This window comes from Eulemur rufifrons, chromosome 1, assembly GCF_041146395.1.
Source record: "Eulemur rufifrons isolate Redbay chromosome 1, OSU_ERuf_1, whole genome shotgun sequence".
In the NCBI taxonomy this organism is placed as follows: domain Eukaryota; kingdom Metazoa; phylum Chordata; class Mammalia; order Primates; family Lemuridae; genus Eulemur; species Eulemur rufifrons.
In genome coordinates this window covers 60,325,725-60,349,154 of record NC_090983.1, presented here as the reverse complement: position 1 = coordinate 60,349,154, position 23,430 = coordinate 60,325,725, and the positions used below count along the sequence as shown (strand labels likewise).

The following is a 23,430-nucleotide window of genomic DNA, read 5'->3' as shown; positions in this document are numbered from 1 at the left end:
AGTATAAATGTTGCCATTTAAGACTATTAACTGTAAGTGAAAATTAAGTCTTCTGGTCTTTATTTTGTCTTATCACAAGAGTTTATACATCTCACAAAGGGCTGATAACTAGAATCTATATAGAACTCACAAAAATCAGCAAGAAAAAAAAAATCAAACAACCCCATTAAAAAGTGGGCAAAGGACATGAACAGAAACTTTTCAAAAGAAGATAGACTAATGGCCAAGAAACATATGAAAAAATGCTCAACATCTCTAATCATTAGGGAAATGCAAATCAAAACCACAATGAAATATCACTTAACTCCAGTGAGAATGGCTTTTATCAAAAAGTCCCCAAACAATAAATGTTGGCATGGATGCAAAGAGATAGGAACACTTATATGCTGCTGGTGGGACTGCAAATTACTACAACGTCTATGGAAAGTAGTGTGCTGATAACTTAAAGAACTAAAAGTAGAACTACCATTTGATCCACCAATCCCACTACTGGGTATCTACCCAAAGGAAAAAAAGACATTCTATAAACAAGCCATCTGCATTCTAATGTTTATAGCAGCACAATTCACAACTGCAAAGATGTGGAAACAACCCAAGTGCCCATCAGTAGTACATGAGTGGATTAATAAAATGTGGTGTAGGTATACCATAGAGTACTACTCAGCCATAAAATGACAAACTACCTATTGTACTATCCTGGAGGGAGCTGGAGCCCATTCTTCTAAGAGAAGTATCACAAGAATGGAAAAACAAACACCACATGTACTCATCATTAAGTTGGTACTATTAACAATTGATCAGTGCTAACATGCACATATGGCAAATAACATTCATAGGGTGTTGGGTGGGTGGGAGAGGGGAGAAAGGGATGGGTAAATCCACACCTAATGGATGCGGTGCTTGTTGGGTGGTGCAAACGCAATTTATGTAACCAAAGCGTTTGTACTCCCGTAATACTCTGAATTTTTTTAAAAAAGAATCCCCCTTACATTTTAAGTAGCATAAAGCAACATGCAAGTCTATACATTAAGGCAAGAAAGGTTCTGGTTTTATATATCACCTGAATCGCCTTTTTTAAAAAAACTATGTTGAGATTAGTTTTGTTCAGGGGACAATTGTTCTCTTAAAAGTATCTTCTATACTTTAAAAAGCAAAATTTCCCCTAGCGGTGTTTGCTTCATCTGATTACCATATCAATTTCAACCACAGGATTTTTCCTTCCTGTACAATCATGAATAACTGAGTGGTATTTTTCCCCTGTAAATCTGGGGCAAAGGGTTTTTTCCTTTCTTTTTTATGAACTCAAAACATTTAAAGTCTATTATTTTTACCTCTAGATGGAAGTAGTGGGAATGAACTGGCTAGTTTATCCTTGTTTTCCATTTTAATTACATTTAGGACTATAGTTCACATCTCTGGGGTGATGTTATTCCCAGAGAATTTATTACAAAGCATTTTTAGTTTTATAATTTTTGATGTTTACGAACTATTTATTATTACAAATAATAACAAATGATCACATTATCAATGAATAAATTCCTGAAATAATCATTCAAGGTGTTATGAGAACTTCTTCAGATTTCTTTTTCCATATTTCAGAACTAAGTATTTTTAAGCATTTTGAGTTTCTGTACCTATTCATGAAACACAATCAACTCTGAGGTGTTTTGTACTTTCATTTTTATGAATAGTATTTTTAGACTGGAAATGATCTAACCACGACATAGAAAGGATATGAAATAACAATATGGTGCATATCAAAGCTGAGTTTTCATCATATATTCCTGTTTTTAAACATAACTTCCTGTATATTCCTGTTTTTAAACGTAACTACAGAAGTGGAAATAATTAAATTATAAGAATATTGATTAAACTTTTTGCATATGTCATTACTGAATGCAATCAACCCTAATTTATCTACCATTTTGTCTATCTTCCCCACCAATGCTAAGCTAGATGAGAATTGTGTCATTGTTTGTATGTGCGGTGCCTGGTATGTCACCTACCATAAAAAGGGCTCAGTAAATGATTGGTGAATAAAGATTTAAGAGGTATTTTACTGTGAACTATCTCAGACACTGGAGTAGAGGTAAGGGGTGATCAAGACATGCTCAGATCTCATAAAAGAGTCTGTGTCAAAATGGTCTCTATAACAAGCAACATATTTTAAGAAGGAATAAAGATAAAACCCATTTATAATGCTTTGACAACACTTTGTGCTTTATGTTTTTTCCTTATTGAGAAGAATCAAACTCTCCTAGTAGCTTTTATTTTTGAACCTCATTAACTAAATTTTTTTTAAAAAAGTTTTTAAAACTAAAGATACTATGCCACAAATTCTCTAGGATTAAAATGACCTTAGGGAGCGAATCATAGTCCTAAATTTATATGTTGAACTTTATAACTCATAAAATGTGACACAGGTATTTGTTGATATTGAGCATTATATTCATTATGGGAACCCAGATCTAAGACTTGATATAAGACAACATCCAGCATTTAAATGAAACACTAATCAGAGTTTGGATATTTTAAAAATTTCTTATAGTCATATAGCCAGATTTTTTATTGCATTCTTGATCATCAGTATCACCTCTAATATAATCCATGAGAGATGAAAAATATTAAGGACCCTTTATAAGTATGATTATATGTGTAAAATAAAGTGAATAAATGAAGTACTTATGTGTAGCAAGTTAAATATAGTTACACAGTGCTTGGTACATAGGAGGTCCATAATATGTATCATTTGTTGAAAGAAAGAATCTACATATATCCTTTTTTATCCAAATAAAGTCCTTAATTCTCGTTTCCATTTCGTATGCATACAAACACACAACACCCAGTGTTAATTGTTTATTGACTTGTTTGTCCCTAGAAACAAAGGAAGTGGTGATAATATTCCCTTACTATAATCCTGAAACTTATGTTCATTTAAATCACTTCCGAACTTTGTTTTGCATAAGACATAATTTCCCTACCTATTCTGAATAACAGTTCAAATAGCTCAAAACCAAAACAGTTTTCTAAGGCAACAAAGGTAACCTCCGACACAACACATTTTATGTGTCACTCATCAACTCAAATCTGTCACTTGTTCCACTTCCAGTGATTTGCAGATTCCCTCAAAGGCAGATGTTTCCTGTCATCTCTCATGTTTGTGTACCTGTTTATACCCAACTCTGTGACACTGCCAATGTCCTTCTTACTCAGAATAATAGTGTTACTTTCACAGCCGACTTGCTCAGTTCCTCTTGTACAAATAACAAATTTGTGCTTAATATTTACATAGAGAATAACATTTTCTTACATTTCTGTATGATTCAAAATAGGTTCTATAACTCACTGTATCTGTTATGTGCTTAAAAATATAACCGCACGACTAATCATTCATTTTCCACATAAAATCCAGTTAAAATCCTATTCAAACCTACAAGACATTGACTATACCCATTTCAAGTCTATCCCCAATTATATTAGATCTTTTAGATGCCACTATTTCTAATTTTGTCCTAATGTTTACTCCTAAACTTTTTCCTATAAGACCAATATAGACTGCTATGGAATATGCTAAGCTAAGATTAGCATTTAAAGATCACAAGTTAAATGTCAAACACAAGATGATCTAGGACAAAACATTTTTTCTTTGTAGAGTTTGTCTTTCTCCATGTCATTTTCTCATTTCTACATAATGACTGGCACTGGGAGGCCCCACACAGACATTAAATAAAAATGGAAGTGATGCTAAGCTTCATGAAGTCACTGGCTAGACAGTAACTTGTGAAGAGTCATAGGTGATTAGCAAGGCTTAAGCTATACTGCAGCACGAATGATCTCATGGTTGCACTAACTCTCTCTCTGCCTCCAACTCTCTCCTCTGCTTCAACATTGCCTATTTACCAGTCATCATTACCTGTCGTCAATAAGAAACTAAAATAGATTTGGCACTGTGCCAGCTCAATCAATATTAAAATACTTTACCTTGGATCAATTTAAAATTTGTACATATAAAACTAAAGCTGAGTCCAATCATGATGATTTGGTCACTGGAATCCAATAACAGACTATTAAATAATAGAACTGATGCTTTCTAGCTGACCTAATCATGATATGGATAATTAGGTTCTTTAAACGTTTATTAGACATAGTGCACTTTCACTTCTAAATTCAAGAAGATTATACTCTTTTAATTGATGCCACATTTTACTCTAAAGTGGCTGCATTTCACAATAAACTTATTCCTATACTATATTATCTGTATAGGATTTTCAAGCACAATACTTTGTCTGATTTGATAAATGATAATAGAATAACCCAGTGCTTTAAAATACAATTATATGTCATTTATAAATATTATTTCCTATAATGTTTATTTAAAACTTTGAATTAAAAGATGTTTTTGTCCTGTAAATAGCTATTTTATTTCATTATTTTAAAAATGTGTTTTATTTATAGTGATATGAAATAAAAGTGCTAAATAATTGAAATATAGTAGACCTTTCTGGCAAGCATGGGGGATAATTTATAAGATTTTCAAATATCACTAAATTTGTTTATAGTTTTTCTTATAAATTCAATAAAATATAACCATGTTACTATTCTGTACCCAGTGGTAAGATGAAAATAGCAAAGCCAGAATGTTCAGTAAATGCTAAGTCTATTGTCGAGCTCAATAACTAGCTAAGCAACTCATAGCTATATCTCTGTTTCACCAGCAAATGCCTCAAAGGATCTAGTGCTATATGTTGTGCATCTTCAAAGTAACTCAGAATTGTTGAAAACTTAAATTTTGATCCTACAAATTCCAAGTATATACTGTCATTCAAATAATACTTCAAGTATCTAGAACCATTGATCTGAAAAAAAAATTGCAAACAAGTATGTAAAAAAAATATTTAGACTTTTACTTCTGGCCAAGATAGAGTAATAGGGACCAGATCTGCACTCTCTTCTGAAACAACTAATAAAACAGACAAAATACATGTAACAATGGTTTCAAAGAAACCGAACATCTGATCAGGATGTCATGAGATACTGGGAAATGAGAAAGAAGGAAAGCAAGCTCCATAATCTTCACAGTTTATGGCATTGAACTTCCAGATTATGATGTGGAGAGGAGTCTACAGAGAGGAGATGAAACTAAGAGTCCAGGAAAACCAAGGTGGCTTGGTTCACAGGATGGGGTACTATAAAGGACAGAGCTGAACAGGGAGAAAACTCTGGAGATCTTCTGAGGTCCCCCTTGAGTACTGAGAAGAATATTCATCAATATATGTACGTTAGGAAACTACCTGAGGCCAAGGATTAGAGGAACCACCACCCAGCATGCACACTGTGCCCAAATATTGTCTGTTCCTACCAGCTACACTTGGAAAGGCCTTCATTTTAAGTGGGAATTGGGTAGGGTAATTCGGAAGGGTCTTCACTCACTATTGGGGAATAATTAGCCTAGACTAAACACTACTCTGGTCCTAACAAACAAATCTTTAAAGGTTTGAAGGTATAAAAGAATCAGACTGTTTATAAATGACATAACTGTATCCCAAAACAAAGATCAAGAATTTTTATAGGAATACAAAAATATCCAGCACCCAAAAAAGCAAAATTGACAGTGTCTGGAATTCAATTGAAGACTGTCGGGAATGGAAAAAGATAGGAATGTATGACCTATAATAAGGAGAAAAATTAATCCAAACTGACTAGGACTGACAGAGATGTTAGAATTAGCAGACAAAGAATTTAAACAGTTGTTATAACTGTTTTGTGTATGTTCAAAATGTTAGAGACATGGGAAATATATAAAAAAGAAGCAGATCAAGCTTTTAGGGACGAAAACTACAATGTCTGAGATAAAAAATATACTGGATGGGCTTAGTGGCAGATTATAGACATTGCAGAAGAAAATGATAAACTTGAAGACATAGCAATAGAAACCATCCAAACTGAAACTGATGAACTGATTCTAAAAGTCATATGGAACTGCAAAGGACCTAGAATAGCTAAAAGAGCTTTGGGAAAAAAAAAAGTCGGAGGGCTACACTATCAGATTTCCAAACTTGTTGTAAAACTACACTAATTAAGGGAGTGTGGTATTGGTGTAAAGAGAGACAAATAAGTTAACTGAACAGAATAGAGTCCAAAAATAGACACCTACATTCAGACAATTGATTTTTGACAAAGGTTTAAAGGAAATTTAGTGGAGAAAGGATATTTTGTTTTACAAATGGTATTGGAATACTAAGATACTCATATACCAAAAAAAAAAAGTGAATCTCAACACATAACTTGTATCTTACACAAAAATGAACTTAAAATGGGTCATTGATCTCAATGTAAAACATAAAACTATATAACTTTAGAAGAAAATATGGGAGAAAATCTTTGTGGTGTTGGTTTTGCAAAAATTTTTCAGATGTAACAACAAAAGCATGATTAAAAAAAAAAAAAGCCAAAAAAACAATTAGCTTCATAAACTTCAAAATTTAAAACAACTTTTGCTCTTAAAATATACTGTTAGGAGAATTAAAAGGTAAGTCTCAGACTGGGAGATAATATTTGTAGAGCACATATATGATAAATAACTCATACTCTGAATATAAAAGAGTACTCCAATCTCAAGAATAAGAGAAAAAAAAACTTAAAAAATATGGGCAAAAGATTTGAACAGCCACTTCATAAAACAAGCTATTCGGATGGAAATACGAGCAGGAAGAGATGCTCAACATCATTAGTAATTAGGAAAATGAAAATTAAATCAGCAATGAGATACTTATTAGAATGACTAAAATTAAAATAACTGACCATACCAAATATTGGAAAATGTAGAAGAATTAAACTGATATGAATCAGATTTTTACTATGTCTCCCCAAGATTACCTTTCAATATATGGAGTTTTTTCTGTTTTTAGTAAAATTATGGGCTTCTCTCTCTTCTCAATACATGAATACCCCATTCACTACACCCCTAACCCAAACAGTTTTTAATATTAATAAAAATCTATAGTTGGCATCTAACTTCAGATGCCTTCCCAATATCCTGTTATGGGCTGTAGCAAATACCTTTTGTACTACAGAAATCCCAAAGAATGGTTAAGCATAGGTATGCATACAGTTTTCTTGTTAACATTTGAGATCAATTAACTTCAGAATAAAATCTCAAATGTCATAATTAGGGGAGAAACACTAATATTTGGAAATACCAGTTATATTTCTTTTCTAAATTGAACTTAAAATTAAATCCCTCCCTTAGGTTCCATAAGACAATTACATAGTGAAACTTATCCCTAATGTATTCTCTACCCACCAGCTGATTTCTTCATATATAATGCCTGAAAAGTTCCTTTGAATCCAACGTCAGAAACAATTTTAGGTTTGAATAGCTTTCTCTTTTCTAATGACAACGCTTGTAGATAAAATGAAAAGCCAATTCCAGTTTGACCTCTATAGTACAACAATATTCCCACACAGAAACTAAAAATACTAATGAACTTTTGTTATTATTGTTCCATACCTGAGCTTCTTCCTGTTGCTTTTTAAGCTGTTCAAGCATCTGCTGAAATTCGGCCTCTTTCTGTTCTGCCTCTTCCAAGGTGGCCTGGTTCTGTTCCTCATAGGCCATGGCCACCACAGCCAGGATCAAATTCACCAAATAAAAAGAACCCAAGAAAATAACCAGGACAAAAAATATCATGTATGTTTTTCCAGCAGCACGTAACGTCTAGGGGAAAAAAGGGATAATTCTATATTAGTATAATGTACCCAGATAAAGATCTGATTATGACAGTCAGTCAGAAAACTGATGCTTTTTAGTATCCAATTTATTTTGCTCAAGATATTTTTGGTGTTAAAATGCTCAACACATGAAAATAATAATCAAATTATCTAAAGCTTGACTACAGTCTCATTTGATATAAACATATCTCAAATTAGTATTTATTGGATATATATTTGAGCCTCACTAAAACACTTTTATTGAAGTTCATAATAAGGAGCAATATGACAAGTGAGAGCACTATATCCTTCATTGCTGCCAATGGAGTTCCACTTACATTGCAGCCCACTCTCCACACCATCTAGAGATATCTTTTTCTTCCTCTTCTAGACTTGATTAGCTATAGCTTTAATTTGAAATTTTTATATAATTTGTTTTAAAAATCTTTTAACATGTTGTTTTTATCTCCACAACTGGATTATAAACTTCTCAAAGTTGTGAACATGCTTTGCATCCCCCATACCCCCTAGCAGAATGCCTTTCATATTATCAATTATAATTGATTAGGATTCCTAATGATCAATTAGGATTCTGGGCAAAGCCCCTCTGGATTCCAGAGTGTTATGAGCAAGTATCCACACTTGTCATTTCATATGTGATCATAAAAATAAACCCTATGCATATTAATTTGGACCTTACCAACTGGTAAAGATTCTCCCAGTAGTCTTGAGTCATGAGTCGAAATAGTGACAAGAAAGCCCAGCTAAAGGTGTCAAAACTTGTGTAGCCATAGTTGGGGTTTCGACCAGCCTTCACACAGATGTATCCTTCAGGACACTGGCTGTAAGAGAGAGAAATGGAGGTAGGGTCAGCATAGAAACTACAGCAATTTCAGTTGATTTGCTTTATAGGAATTTTCAAAACCCAGAGTTGTTATCTGTGATGAATTATCTTCTTTCATTTCCAGAATATTTTAGGCTGTTGTTCACAGTGAAATTTATCAGATTAAATTTATTAGGAAAACTAACAGAAAATTTAGGTGCAAAAGAGTCAGATTCACAGACATTTATGATGGCAGAGAGCTAGCAATCACATACTTTTGGCTCTGACACCATCATTATTCTACTCTTTCCAAAGTGATAAGAATAAATAATTAAAAATTAAAAGCCAGAAAACAGCTCATTAAGTGGGGAACCACTTAATGAGCTATTTTATTAGCCAGATAAGTTCCATAGAATTTTCTAAAATAAAATTTTTATTTTAGAGAAATTTTAGATTTACAGAAAAGCTGTGAAGATAATATAGACTTCCCATATGTCCCATGCCCAGTTTCCAATATTGATACACTATTACTAACTGAAGTCCATACTTTAATCAGATTTCCTTAGTCTTTTCCTAATACTTTTTCTCTGTTCCAGGAGCCCATACAGAATACATACTACATCTAGTAGTTATGTCTCTTTAGGCTCCTCTTGTTTGTGAAAGTTTCTCAGACTTTCCTTGTTTGTGATGATTTCAACAGTTTTGAGGAGTACTAGTCAGGTAGTTTATAGCATGCCCTTCAAATGGGATTTGTCTAATATTTTTCTCATGATTATATTTGGTTTAGGAATTTTGGGGTGGAAGACTACAGAGGTAAAGTAGCATTATTTTCAAATCATGCCAAGGGTATACACACTTATCACTATGACTTACCATTATTGATGTTAACGCTCATTACCTGACTTGAGGTAGGGTTTGTTAGGCTTCTCCACTATAAATTTATACTTTTTTCTTCCTTTTCCATACTATACTCTTTGGAATAAAGACACGATGTGAAGCCCCCATTTAAGGAAGAGGCAGTTATGTTTCCTTAAGGGTAGAGTATGTACAAAAATTATTTGAAATTCTCCTGCATGGGATATTTTTCCATTATTCCTATTTTATTTATTTATTCAATCATTTATTTATATTAGGTAGTCATGGCTATTCATTTTATACTTTGAATTATGATCCAATGACATTTTATTTCTTTTCTTGCTCAAATTGCTGCATCTTTGGTCATTAGAAGTTTTTCAGTTGACACTTGTATCAGTTTGACATACCTCATAGTTGTGTGTGTTTTGTTTTTATTTGTTTGTTTCTTTTTTAGCACTTTCTTACTTTGGGGCACTATGAGATGCTCCAGGTTCATCTTTTATATTTTCAACCCCAGTCCTAGAATCAACCATGTCTCCTAGGAATACAAGTTCCTTTTATTGGGGAATGGTATGAGAAAAAAGATCTGGGTGTTAGCTATGTTTATTGCTCCTGAGGTGTCACTGTTTCTAGGCCCTCTTAGCTGAAAGAACAAGGAGAAATATGTGTGTAAACTTAATCGTTCAATGTCAATATACATGCATAATGTTTTCAAGATTGTTAATCCATAGGATCATGGAAAACAACTTTATCAACTAGAGCACTGTTCTTTTTGCCTTTAGTCTTACAGACTCATTTCCAAAATTACTTAGGTTAGCATGTTATTACCCCACCTGCTGGGGTGAAGTTGTTTTGTACACTTGTAACATATTTAGATTTTTTTTGTCACATTCTGTGTTTTACCATGTGATCTCCAAACTTCACAAAAGATATTTTTAAAATCTGTACACATTAAGATCAACTCTTTTGTGTTACAAAGTTCTATGAGTTTAAAAAAAATGCTTAGTGTTTCCTATTCACCATTCTAGAATCCCAGAGAATAGGTTCTTTAGCCAAAAAAATCCCCTGCACTTTACCTTGTCAACCCCTCACCCTGAACTGCAAACACTGATCTTATCATCGCCACTGTTTTCTCTCTTCCAGAACATCATGTAGTTGGAATTATACAGTATGCAGCTTTTTGAGGTTGGCCTTTTTTTCAATTAGAAACATGCATTTAAGATTCATCAATGTGTTTTTGTGGTTTCATAGCTCATTTCTTTTTATCACTGAATAATACTTCATCATATGAGTATACCAGAGTTTATTTATCCATTCACCCATTGAAGGACATCTTGGTGATTATGAATACAGCTGCTATAAACATTCACATGCAGGTTTTTGTGTGGACATAAGTTTTCAGAGTGGTTGGTTAAATACCTAGTAGCACAATTGTTGGATCATATGGTAAGACTAGGTTTATTTTGTAAGAAACTGCTAAACTGTCTTCCAAAGTGGCTGTAACATTTTGCATTTTTACCAGCAAAGAATGAGAGTGCCTGTTGTTCTGTAACTTCACCAGAAGTTGATATTGCCTACTTTTTTTGAATTTAATCATTTTAATAGGTGCATAGTGGTAATTTATTTTTTTAATTTGCAATTCCCTAATGACATATGATCTTGATCATCTTTTTATATGCTTATTAGCTATTGGTACTATATACTTTTGTGAGGTATCTGTTCATGTTTTTTGCCAGTTTTAAATTGGGTCGTTTGTTTTCTTAATTGTTGCGTTTTCAGAGCCCAGTCTGTGGCTTGTCTTTTCATTCTCTTATGAGTGTCTTTGTAGAGCAGAAGTTTGTAATTTTAATAAAATCCAACTTATTATTTTTTTCTTTCATGGAATATTCCATTGATTTTGTATTAAAAACTCATCACCAAGCCCAAAGTTATGTAGATTTTATTATATGTTTTCTTTTTTTTTTTTTTTTTTTTTTTTGAGACAGAGTCTCGCTTTGTTGCCCAGGCTAGAGTGAGTGCCGTAGCATCAGCCTAGCTCACAGCAACCTCAAACTCCTGGGCTTAAGCGATCCTACTGCCTCAGCCTCCCGAGTAGCTGGGACTACAGGCATGCGCCACCATGCCCGGCTAATTTTTTCTATATATATTTTAGTTGGCCATATAATTTCTTTCTATTTTTAGTAGAGATGAGGTCTCGCTCTTCGCTCTTGCTCAGGCTGGTCTTGAACTCCTGACCTTGAGCGATCCACCCGCCTCGGCCTCCCAGAGTGCTAGGATTACAGGCGTGAGCCACCACGCCCGGCCTTATTATATGTTTTCTTAAAGAAGTTTTGCATTTTACATCTAGGCATATGATCTATTTTGAGTTAATTTTTATGTAAGGTACAAGATCTGTATCTAGGTTCATTTCTTTGCATATGGATCTCCACTTTTTCCAGCACAATTTGTTAAAAGACTTTTCTTTCTTCATTAAATTGCATTTGCTTCTTTGTCAAAAATTAGTTGATTATATTTGTGTGGGTCTATTTTGGGGCTCTTGGTTCTGTTTCATTGATCTATATACCAATTCTTTCACCAATACCATACTGTCCGGTTACTGTAGCCTTGTAAGAAGTCTTGAATTTGGGTAGATACATTTAGAATTTTATTTGACATTTAATATTAGAGGACTATTCATTTTGCCATGTAAATTACTTGACCCATAGGAGAAACTCATTAAAGGGAAGTGATTATTATGCTTCAATAGGAATAAAGTGTGCATTGTAATTAAATTTATCCAAAATTCATCCGGGCTTTTATGATAACCATAATAATAAAAATAATAGTTAACATGCAATAAATTCTTATGATAAAGCATGTGCTAGTATAAATGCTTTATGTGTATTCAATAATTAATCATCACAACAACTCTAAGAGAGAGGCAATATTACTCCCCCCATTTTTAAAGATGAGTAAATTGAGGTACAGAGATCCTAGGACACTTTTCCAAGGTCAAAGAGTTTGCAAATGGTAGAGTTAGGGTCTGAACCCAGGCATACATGAACTCTAGAACCTATGCTCTTACCCACTACACTCACCTCACAAATGCTGGGAAAACTATTAGGAAATAATTTCCCTAAAACTCTAGCTATATGACTAGTATACATTTTCATCAACACTTAGATTTTTATGGACACACCAGTTTCCTATATTCTAGGATGATTCAAAATTTATTTAAGTTCTGTGGCCTAAGAGTCACTTACTATTGCTATCCTTTGGCTTTTGAAAAAATTCTCTGTCTACCTTGATTTAAATTTAACTTAAAATAATCTTGGGAAAATATGTTCAAGGTGAGAGACTAGCAGGATGGCTAAGAAATTACATCTCTTATTGTAGAATGTGACTGAAAGGAACTATTAAGTATGCAGACTCAGATTTGGATATGCCTTTGGCATACATGTGCCCTTGGCTTCCTTGCACACAGGGATTCATGCTATTTCAAGAATACCTAAACCTTTCAAAGCAGTTCCCCAGGTAGGCTTGCACCCTGAAGACCATGTTATATTTTGGATCTTTTCCAGTCACAACAAAACTCATCTCATCAGTAGATACCCACACCAATAAAAATGTGCCCATCTTGTGTTCCCTTCCTGGATTTTCTAGAGTTCTGATGGGTTTACAGAAAAGACAGATTAGGGACCTTTACACATTGGAGCAGTAATTTAAGTACATTTTAACTGTGAAATTCTGGGGAAAAGGTCTTTAGAAAGGGATGTAGTGACTGTGAGTTTAGGACCAACAGCAATTCAGTAAGTCAGACAAGCACTTTCCGGGTAGGCAACACCACTCTTCATTATATACATGTAAGGCCACACTTGTATATTTTTTCCTTCCTACTTTTTTGCAAAGAGTTATATATCTTAAAAAAAGAAATTGCATTCCTCACCCAGCATCTGAGCCATTTCCACAGAGTAAAGGGTCTTTTTGTCCATCCAAAACATAAAAGTGACCTGTTAATATAAAGAACAAATTATTTTATTTCATATGAATCCTATTCACATTAGGAATAAGTCAGTTTGACTATCTCAGTTATTTCCAAAGTGGATATCCATAACGCATATTTACAAAGGTGGCTTCACACCCACAGTCTCAACTATTTATAGCTGAAAACTCATTCAACGCTAGGGTTAATGTAATGTGGCAATACTTCTTACTTTCATCTCCAATGTAATCCTTCCAGTTAAATGTGCTCATTGTTACATTAACAAATGTCCCGTTTGAATCCATTGTGCCATTAAAGTAGGAAGTGGTGTTGGTTTCAAAAGCAGAATCGCTTGGGGGCCATTGTAAACATTTATTCCTCAGGTTGCCCATGAACAGCTGCAGTCCAATTAGAGCAAACACGCTCAGACAGAACACAGTCAGGATCATGACGTCAGACAGCTTCTTCACCGACTGGATCAGGGCCCCCACAATGGTCTTTAAACCTGAATAGAGAGAACTATAGGTCAACAAAGGAAGAGTGCCAGAAACCACGATTTCTTCTTAATTGTCACACACATTCTCTTTCCCCTACAAACAATTGTTTGGCTATTAAGACACTGAAGCTGTATGGATAGCCTGATGGTTTGGAAAATAGATGAAGGGCAGATTTTATGTATGAATGATGTGCTTTCTGAAGGTTTAATATGAAAGTTTAAATAACTAGGCAGGAAGTTTTGTTTGTGTGGTTTTACGTGCTGAATGCACATGTACTGACAAACTTGCAGTTATTTTTCATTTCACATTTTATGTTGTGTGAGGCTGTTTTCCTCCATCCATTCTTTACACTGGCCTCCAAGTAACAGTACTTTAAAGGAGAAAAGAATTTTAAGATAATAAAAATCCCATGACATATGCATGCTCTTCAATAGCAATCTTTTCTCCTTTATAAAAGGAGATCCATTTTTGAAATAGATCTACAATGAATGGTAAAATCCAAGTCAGTTAGTAAAGCCATGGTAGCAAAAGAAAAAAAAAAAAGAAACAAAGAAAGTGACAGAGCAAAATTAGTATTTTTAATAGATGTCTCATGCAATTTTCTGTTAAACTCAAAGGCTGACTTTATAAATAAGAATGTAATTTCTAAAATTTTAGAAACTGAACTGACATTGCAATATCATTTGGCATTTTTGAAATGTGATGAGCAAGAATAATAAGCAACAAGGTATTATAAATTGATTTCAAACTCAGTAATTAAAGTCAGCCTCGGTGTTTAACCTAGCTCTCACCTGGAATGACTGAAATTGTTTTCAATGCTCGGAGAACTCTGAATGTTCTCAACGCTGAGACATTGCCCAGGTCCACAAACTCTGTCACATATCTGTAATAGGGGAGTTCACACACAAACACAATAACACACAAGAAAAGTTGGAGATATAAGGGGCCTACCACCTTACACCAGTTTCTTCTTACCTGGAATTACAGAAATAGTTTTCAGAGCTCGCAAGACTCTGAAAGTTCGAAGGGCTGAAACATTGCCTAGGCTTACAAATTCTGTTACATACCTGCAGAATTAAATCAGAGTTACTGATAGTTTTGGCAAAGTTGATACTAAATAAGGAATCAATGCTGGGTTTGGCATATAGAGGCCCTTTGGTGTAACAAATGGAATTGCTATAGACCTCAGGGTACCATATGATGAAAGCTGCTTTTAAGAAACAAAATTTTGTTGCTTTATAACAATGTAATTTTCACTAATATGAACACATTTGTTTGCAAAACTAATCAAAGTACCATTGTTTTTATTAAATTGTAATCAATGAATAATTTCATTTTGATGAAGAGAAAGACTATGTGAATGAAAGTAATCCCATTTATTGTTCATTTACCAGCTATATTTACCTTGCAACATACATTCTAATATGTATTTTCAAAATATATGAGGTATATAGTTAATATAACTAACAAGAAAGCTTTACATTTAAACTATGTCACAATCTGGTTTATGGTGTGACTATTTTCATTCCTTTGAGCTTATCAAATTTTGAAAATTACTCACGCCATCACAATGACACTGAAATCCAGCCAGTTCCATGGATCACGAAGGAATGTAAAATCTTCTAAGCAAAACCCTCTTGCCAAGATTTTTATAAGTGACTCAAAGGTATAGATTCCAGTGAATGTGTACCTAGGATAAACATCCAAGCCAAAATTAATAATTTCATTTGTACTGTTAAAATAGATGTGTATAAGCATAGCAAATCCCATCCTTTTTTGATTTTTCAGTTCACTAAGATATTGTTTCTTATTTCTGCTTGCCAAAGAATCTATTAGTCTAATTAATCTTATAAGCCCGAGTAAAAGGTTAAACTGAAGAGAAGGGCTGAAAAAAAAAAATTGAAGAGAAAATATATTTTCCAAGAATCTGATCCTTTTTAACTATTTAGGTTTTAGTATAATAGTTTCATCTATTTTATGGATAATCATAATCATCAAGCTTGACCCTCTAGAGCAGCAGTGTCCAATAAAAATATAATATAAGACACAAATGTAATATTCAAATTTCTAGTAGCAAATAAAAAGTAAGAAGGATCAAGTGAATGTAGTTTTTATAGTATATTTTATTTAAACTAATATATCCAAAATATGATCAACAATTAAGATTAGCCAAATTTCAAGTTTCTATAGCCACATGTGGCTAGTGGCTTTCTCACTGGACAATACAACTTTAGAGGCAACATAGCTTGGATTCATTTACTTAAATAATAAAGTATTTTATTCAAATTTCTTAATGATTAAACTCATTTTAAGGCTATTTTGCATGTCTAATAACAAAAATATATTTCATTTTTTTTGATCCTTAAGAGTCAGGCACAGAGTTATAAACTGCTTCTTTCTCTCTCTCTCTGTCTCTCTCAGTCTCTTTCTCTCTCTCCCTCCATCTCCATATATATATGCATGTGTGTGTGTGTACTATATAGATATATGTATGTATAATCACAAGAAATACTTCAATTAACTAGCATTTTCTGTGTGTTTACACAATTACCAAAATTCAGGGATAAATAAAATTCTTAAATCTAACTTTGCATTAGCTATTATCTCTATGCAATTGGGCCAAATCATTTTAACCTTGATCAAATTCAAATTTTAGGCTCCAAAATAGTGTAAGACTTCTCCATTTGCTATTTAATGTAGTGCATTCCTAGCCTTCTTTTTTTTTTTTTTGCGAGTGTTGACAATGTAAGTTATTTCTGTTTCTGTTTCTTCCAAAAATATAATAGTTGAGTACTTATTTTTCAACACTGTGTTCTTTAACAGTACAAATTAAGTTCATTTGTCAGTGTACTCACCCAAACCATAAAGATTTGACTTACTGTTATTAAAATTCCTTATATTTTACAGATTAACAGTATTTTATATGTGAAAAATTTTAGGATTGTTATTTTTGAAATGTTTTCTACAGAAATTTCTCTTATATGAGGGAACAAAGAAATCAAGGATAATGTATGCAGAAATAGTCACATCTAGTTTTCTAAAGTACATTCCCCTCCTTCCCTCCTCAACAATTCAGTGATTTTGTGAGCAGTCAGTATAATTGCTATCTTTACCTACTATGAAGTAGCTGACTATTAGGAAGAGATATATTTCATAGTACCATGCTGATGTTTATGTTTTAGTTTGGATCTTTGTGTAATACATATGATAACCATGATATTTCTCTTTGGAAAGATAGCTGACCTTTTACAAGGCCTAGCGACACCTCACATGTATGTTCTGTTTATCACATCAGTGATTAGTGCCCTATGGTTTGTGCTGAGGCAATTCTGTATCTATAGAGTACAAGGAGTAAGATTGCTTCTGTTCCTGTTTTTGGAAAGTAAGAAAATGTGTGGGGACATTTGGAATGTATGGTGAGTATTGATAGCTGTCCACAGAAGAGAGTCGTAGAGCTGGACATCTGAGACACAGAACAGGTATTCTAAAGTGCTTACTAGGAACTAGATTGGACAAGTAAGTTGGAATGAGGGGACCTTAATCTTTCTTGGCTTTTCCCCACACTAGCCTGCTAATCAATCTGTCAATTCTGTCTATGTCACAGGTTTCTGTTCCTACAACTTTGATGTCTATGGAACTGCCTTGCCTTGCATAATGCTCCTCTCACTATATAATATGGTTCTTGGGTCATTCTGTGTATGCCACATCTTTGTAGTGTTTCTGATATCAGTGACTTCTGTTTTCATCTCAGAACTGAGCTATCTTTTCATTGAACTCTGATTAGTTTTTTTCTTTTTTGACAGTAACCACCATTATTTTGCTTGTTTTCCTGACATCTTGTTCTCAAGTTACTAAAGATAACTGATCATGTGCAAAGTTTTCCACTGAAAGATGAAAGACAAAAACTTTTGTAAATCTAAGACTACTTTCGTAACAGGTATAATCATCTATAAGTTAATACTGTTACTTTAAAAAGAGAGACCTACATATTCAAGTGTCTTCTTTGCTTATCTTTTAATAATGTTATACAAATAAATGAAATTGATACGTGTTTAAATGCTTCAATAATTTCTGTTGGCAAAAGCACATACAGGATCGTTTTATGTAGGTATATCCATTTTGTTAATTTGAAAATCATACATAGTGATGGACAGTTCTATTAAATGGCCTGCCTCAGTATAAGAACTGGGTTCTCTACTACAATGATTTCCAGGGAGCATTTTCAAGCTACTGTTTAAAAACAAATTTTTTAAATATCTTAAAAAATATGTTAAATCACTGACAAATAATGGCTTAGAATGGTACAGTCCATCTTCATAGAAATCTATAAAAACAAGTATAAAGTGGCAGTATTTGTTATACTATCTTATGTCCTTTTTTACGTTACTTTAAAAAAAACAATAAAAAGAGCATATTAATTTTCTTTACTTAACCAAATACCTGAACATTGTATTATACTCTATATAAACAGCCTATATAACCTAAACACTTTCTATTTACTGAAAAGCATGTTTCTTTGACACAAATAACCTCATATGTTACTGACAAATAAGGAAATATTATAATGCAGAAATTACATTAGCTCATGCACAATTTTCCCATGCATATTGGTGTTTTGAAACAACGAGGGACATTTTTTTTCTCACAATTAAATAGAAAATTCCTTGCAATTAAAAAAAATGACCTTAACATTAATGCAGGAATTCACAGAAGTGTCTTCTTTTAATGCAACTAGGGGCTGGCTTAGCATCCTGGACAACTACTGAGCTTAGATCTTCCCCCCTGTGTTAAAATAGTCAATGAAGCATTTTATTTTGGTGATGTCATACAGATGCCCCCAGTCTCCATCTCAAGGGACAAAGGATGAGGCCCAGGATCTAAGGCTGCAAAGGACTCAATGGTTGTGATTGTAAAAGCAAATGTCATCAAAGACTTCACAGGGCAAGCATCTTTTTATTGGGATTGCTATTGTTTCTATTAGTGTTCTGGTTACAAAGTTTCATAAGCTTTGAGTGTTCTGCCCCTAATCCTGTTTCCCCCTTAAACCTTGTTATTTTTTGAGCACAGTTTTGCAGAAGACATTTCATTTCTTTTGTAGAACACATCTAAAGTGTTTTAGCACACATGTTGTGTCTAAATAACCTACATATCTAAATATAACTTAGACATCCAAAATATCTGACTTAACTCAAATACTTAAATATATTTTTCCTAAATATAATAGCATATAACCAAAATGCCTAATATATTAATATAGTACTAAAACCTAAATCTATTTTACTAGACTATAACAATAATAGCAATGTACTAGCATAGAATAATTTTATTCATCAAATTACTTGATCATTGTATTTTTTAATTCTTTTTCTTTTCAGATAAAACCCAATTTCTGAAATCATTGTATTTTATCTAAAATGCCTAACTCTGACTGAGACTTAATTTTAGGCTAAATTATCAGCAAGTATACACTAACTTAAAACCTCTCTTACACAGATACTACAATGAATTTGTTTGAAAAAATACTTACCTCATAAAGGAAAAACTCCCCCAAAGAACTTCCCTTATCTTCTTTCATAGTATGGAAATAACTTTTTCTTAGAGAAGTGTTTAGCCTGACTTCAAAAAGTGGAAACTGTAAGTCAGACCATGACCACAGGAGATTGCTAGAGAGTTTGAGAGTGCATTTCTCATTCCAAGAAGTTATTCCTACTTACTCTACATTCTTGGTCCAGTCTGGAGGGTTACTCAAGGTCATAAATACACAGTTGGTCAAAATAGTGCACATGATGAGCATGCTGAATAAAGTAGATTATAGTTAAGGAAAAAATGTTAGTATGTTACCATAGCCATTTACATATGATCCAATATACACAGAAACATTTATCAACGTGAGTTAACTGTGAAATTTAATCTTATTTGTTTTAAGACAATGGTAAAAATAATAAGGAACTTCAAAGCCTGGCATATGGTCTTGGGCCACTCTTTCTTAATTTTTGTATCATATATTCACAAAACTGAATTTAATAGAAAGCAATCCTAATAAGCAGATGGGAATTATTTTGCATTCTAATCAGCTGTGTGAAATTGCATTCCAAGGCAAACTCACCATTTTTTAGTAAGTTTATAGTATAAGTGTAAAATTATACTTCAAATATAACTTAAAATCTCTGCTGACTTACAAAAGGTTAGTGGATGCAGTATAAAAAGCCTGAGAATGTATAGCCCAGTATATTTAAAGATTACATTGAGAATTCTACTGTAAATACTCTAGCATCTTTGTAAGGATGTAATTATTTCTATAATAGTTTACTGCATAATAAAGGGAGATGATACAACATAATAAAGAGAGATATGCTGATAAAGCAACATTATTTTTTAACTTGTTAATTTTCACTTTAGACTGCAGGGGAACCCAACAGGACATCCAGCTATCCTCCTGTATCTAGTCCACGTCACACCTAAATAGATAGGCACCATTTTGAAGCTCTCCTGAAAATGAGCTATAATAATTTCTCTTGGGATCTCGATCTAGACTTCAACTGTTAGGAAGTTCATGATTATTTTGAGGTAAATCTCTTATTTTAAAATGTAAATACTTTCCAACATTAAGCCATCAAATGAGAGAATTCAAATGCTCTTCAAAAGGTTATCAGTTCTATTTGCCCTGTCTCTAGGTTAGTCAGTCTTTTAGTTTATAAATATAAACCTGTTTTGAATCTGCCTATACAAAATGCCCATTCATGAACACTGCCTCAGAAAATTACCTTTCTCTTTTATCATTACGTGAGAATTTTCTTGAAATCCATATCTATTCTGCCTTTTTATATATACTTTTTGACTATCATAGTAAGTAGTTTTAAGTTTAACTTTTTTTTTTTTTTTTTTGAGACAGAGTCTCTGTTGCCCAGGCTAGAGTGCCATGGCATCAGCCTAGTTCACAGCAACCTCAAACTCCTGGGCTCAAGTGATCCTTCTGCCTCAGCCTCCTGGGTAGCTGGAACTACGCATGCACCACCATGCCCAGCTAATTTTTTCTATATATTTTTAGTTGTCTAGCTAATTTCTTTCTATTTTTAGTAGAGACGGGGGTCTCGCTCTTGCTCAGGCTGGTCTCGAACTCCTGACCTCTAGCGATCCGCCCACCTCGGCCTCCCAGAGTTCTAGGATTACAGGCATGAGCCACCACTCCTGGCCTAAATTCAACTTTTTGATGTATATTAAACAATAAAGGCACAAAAGTTTCAACACTGAGTAATAGAGATAGTAATACTAACCTCAATAAACTATGTTTCTTTAGCAATGATTATTTATGATCTAATTGAAGTTAATAAAAGTGTAAGCGGTTTTACTATACAGTGCATTTCATTTACACATTCATTATCATGGTTGCATATTTTCTTTTATTAATAGAATCACAATAGTCATTCTGTGATAATCTCATTGTAAATAGCAGAAGATCAATAAGAACAAATTAAATTTATAATGTTACCATTAATCTGAAAGAAATTTTATAAATATTTAAAAACACGAATGACATTTTCTTTAAAATTAATCATTAGAAATAGCATTTAGACAATTCACATAAAAAGGATATGAATGTACCAAAATCTTAATAGCAATTTTCCTAACAGGGTTTAGTGGAGTTAAAATATACAAGGCAGAGGTGGCACTGAATCGGAAAATTGCCTTCCCTTTATTCATTACTATAAAAGTCTGAAAAAGAAAATATAAGAAATACATTACAAAATTAGACATGCAGCTTATTTAAAGAGCTTAAACACAGGGAGAACTTTTTGAAAAAAAAAATCTGACTTGTTTGTTCAAACTTTTTTGTTTAAACCAATTGATATATCATAATTATAAACATGTTAGGTGTTTCTTGCCTAAATTAACATATAGTTACAAATAAAGATATGATTTACTAGTATCTAATCCATGTCTAAGGCTCCAGCTTGCTGATACAAACTGATAATTCTACACAAAATTTTTTACCAAAGTGTAAGGTGGCTTTACAGATTCCAATTCTATTTAAAGCTCACCATCTGTCTTCAGCTTTGGTAACTTTTCAGATTATTCTGTACACATTGCTGCTAAAATAATCTTTTATAAATATTTTAATTACATCAAGTCTTTTAACTCCAAGGTTCATGGTGGCTCCCTATGGTCCCTGTAGTAGTTTAAAATGTTCAAACAGATTGAATAACTTTGCTTTGCTGGTTCTATAGGTCTGCTGAGAAAGGATCAACTTCTCAGCTCACACTGAGGAGGAACAGCTGCACTGAATATGAGTCTGAAAGACATCATCTCAAAGGGCACTGCATAGCCAAAATGCTGTGATCAGAAACCTATAATCATCCCCTTGGCATTAGCTATGTTGCCCAGTGATTACCTACCACGTCCCAGGATCATCTTCTATTGTTTCCCACCAGAGTCATATGTGCTCCAGCCAATTCAATCCATTTGTCAATCCCACTCCCACCCTGCCAGACCCTCCTTCTGACTCTCAGAATGAATGGTCCAGAATCCTAGAGGAAGTCATTGAGAGGTCATTGGAGGCAAACTCCCTCCCATTTCAGGGAAATGTCTCCATAACAGAGCTCACAATAAGGTCCCACCTACAACGACTTTCTATTATGTCAGAGGTTCTTAATCCTGCCTGCATATTAGAGTGTCCTGGAGAGATTTTGAAATTGCTAATATTGAGGCCCCACCTGAGACCAATTGAATGAAAATTTCTGGGGGATGGGCGCAGACTTGGGGATTTACAAAAGTTTCCTCAGGTGATTCTAATATGCAGTCAGGGTTGAAAATCCTTTCTCTATGGGAATGTTCTCAGCTATCAAAGTCTCCTCCTTCATCATGTCTTTCCAAATAAATTACACGACCTCCTGATTACTCCCTAATTGTTTCCCTTTCCTGGTAGGTCATAGTATATTAATTTGCACTCTTTTTCATGTTGCTTGTAATTATAGTCAAGTAGCAATTTACATGTAGCATTCATTCCAGTGAGGACTAAGTTAGAAGTTGTTATAAAAACCACTGAACATAAAGAGCCTATAAGCTACTTTTTCCCTGTTTTTTTTCATAGTATTTAATAACACAGTTTGCAAATAAAGACTTGTTTTAATTAAATATGGGTTTACCTTAAAGATATCATTTACCTTTAAGACATCTATATAACCACTTCCTTAATAATAAGTTTTTCCACTTTAACTATGGGCTATAGCTCATAAATTTATGTTCACTGACAACATGCTCTGTTTGAATAGGTAGACCGAAATATTTATATTGTTAGTATAAAGGGCAGGGAAAACAAGTTCTCTGTTCATTTCCTCTTTGTATTTAAGACCATGGAGCCAACCATTACTTAACTATTTTCCATAAACTGCACTCAATAAATGTACACAATTTTAGGAAGAGGACAAGTAAACTATTCTTTGCTAGCAGTAGGATTCTCTGTCAGGGACAGTGGACCTTGGAAGACTGCCCGTGAAGCACAGAGACAGTAAAAGATTGTCTTGAATTCACAGGATTAGGTCATTTAATATTACAGTCAAAAATCAAGATCCATTTAGGTATTCAAT

General features: G+C 33.5%; 1 protein-coding gene across 9 annotated transcripts in view; it reads right to left on the bottom strand.

The window, feature by feature from the left end:
• The window catches only part of LOC138385641 (sodium channel protein type 3 subunit alpha), a 77,535-nt gene that overhangs the window by 50,465 nt on the left and 3,640 nt on the right, over positions 1 to 23,430 (bottom strand). For 6 of the 9 annotated variants that reach the window (XM_069471931.1, XM_069471930.1, XM_069471932.1 and 3 more), the window contains exons 2-9: positions 21,441 to 21,559; positions 19,561 to 19,650; positions 15,408 to 15,536; positions 14,638 to 14,729; positions 13,582 to 13,854; positions 13,314 to 13,377; positions 8,411 to 8,552; positions 7,511 to 7,717 (exon numbers count right to left, since the gene is read on the bottom strand). In XM_069471931.1, the coding sequence (XP_069328032.1) occupies positions 7,511 to 7,717; positions 8,411 to 8,552; positions 13,314 to 13,377; positions 13,582 to 13,854; positions 14,638 to 14,729; positions 15,408 to 15,536; positions 19,561 to 19,650; positions 21,441 to 21,559 (1,116 nt within the window). Of the gene's footprint in view, positions 1 to 7,510; positions 7,718 to 8,410; positions 8,553 to 13,313; positions 13,378 to 13,581; positions 13,855 to 14,637; positions 14,730 to 14,821; positions 14,914 to 15,407; positions 15,537 to 19,560; positions 19,651 to 21,440; positions 21,560 to 23,430 lie in introns of all 9 variants that reach the window. The other 3 variants (XM_069471935.1, XM_069471950.1, XM_069471958.1) reach the window with 1 other exon arrangement.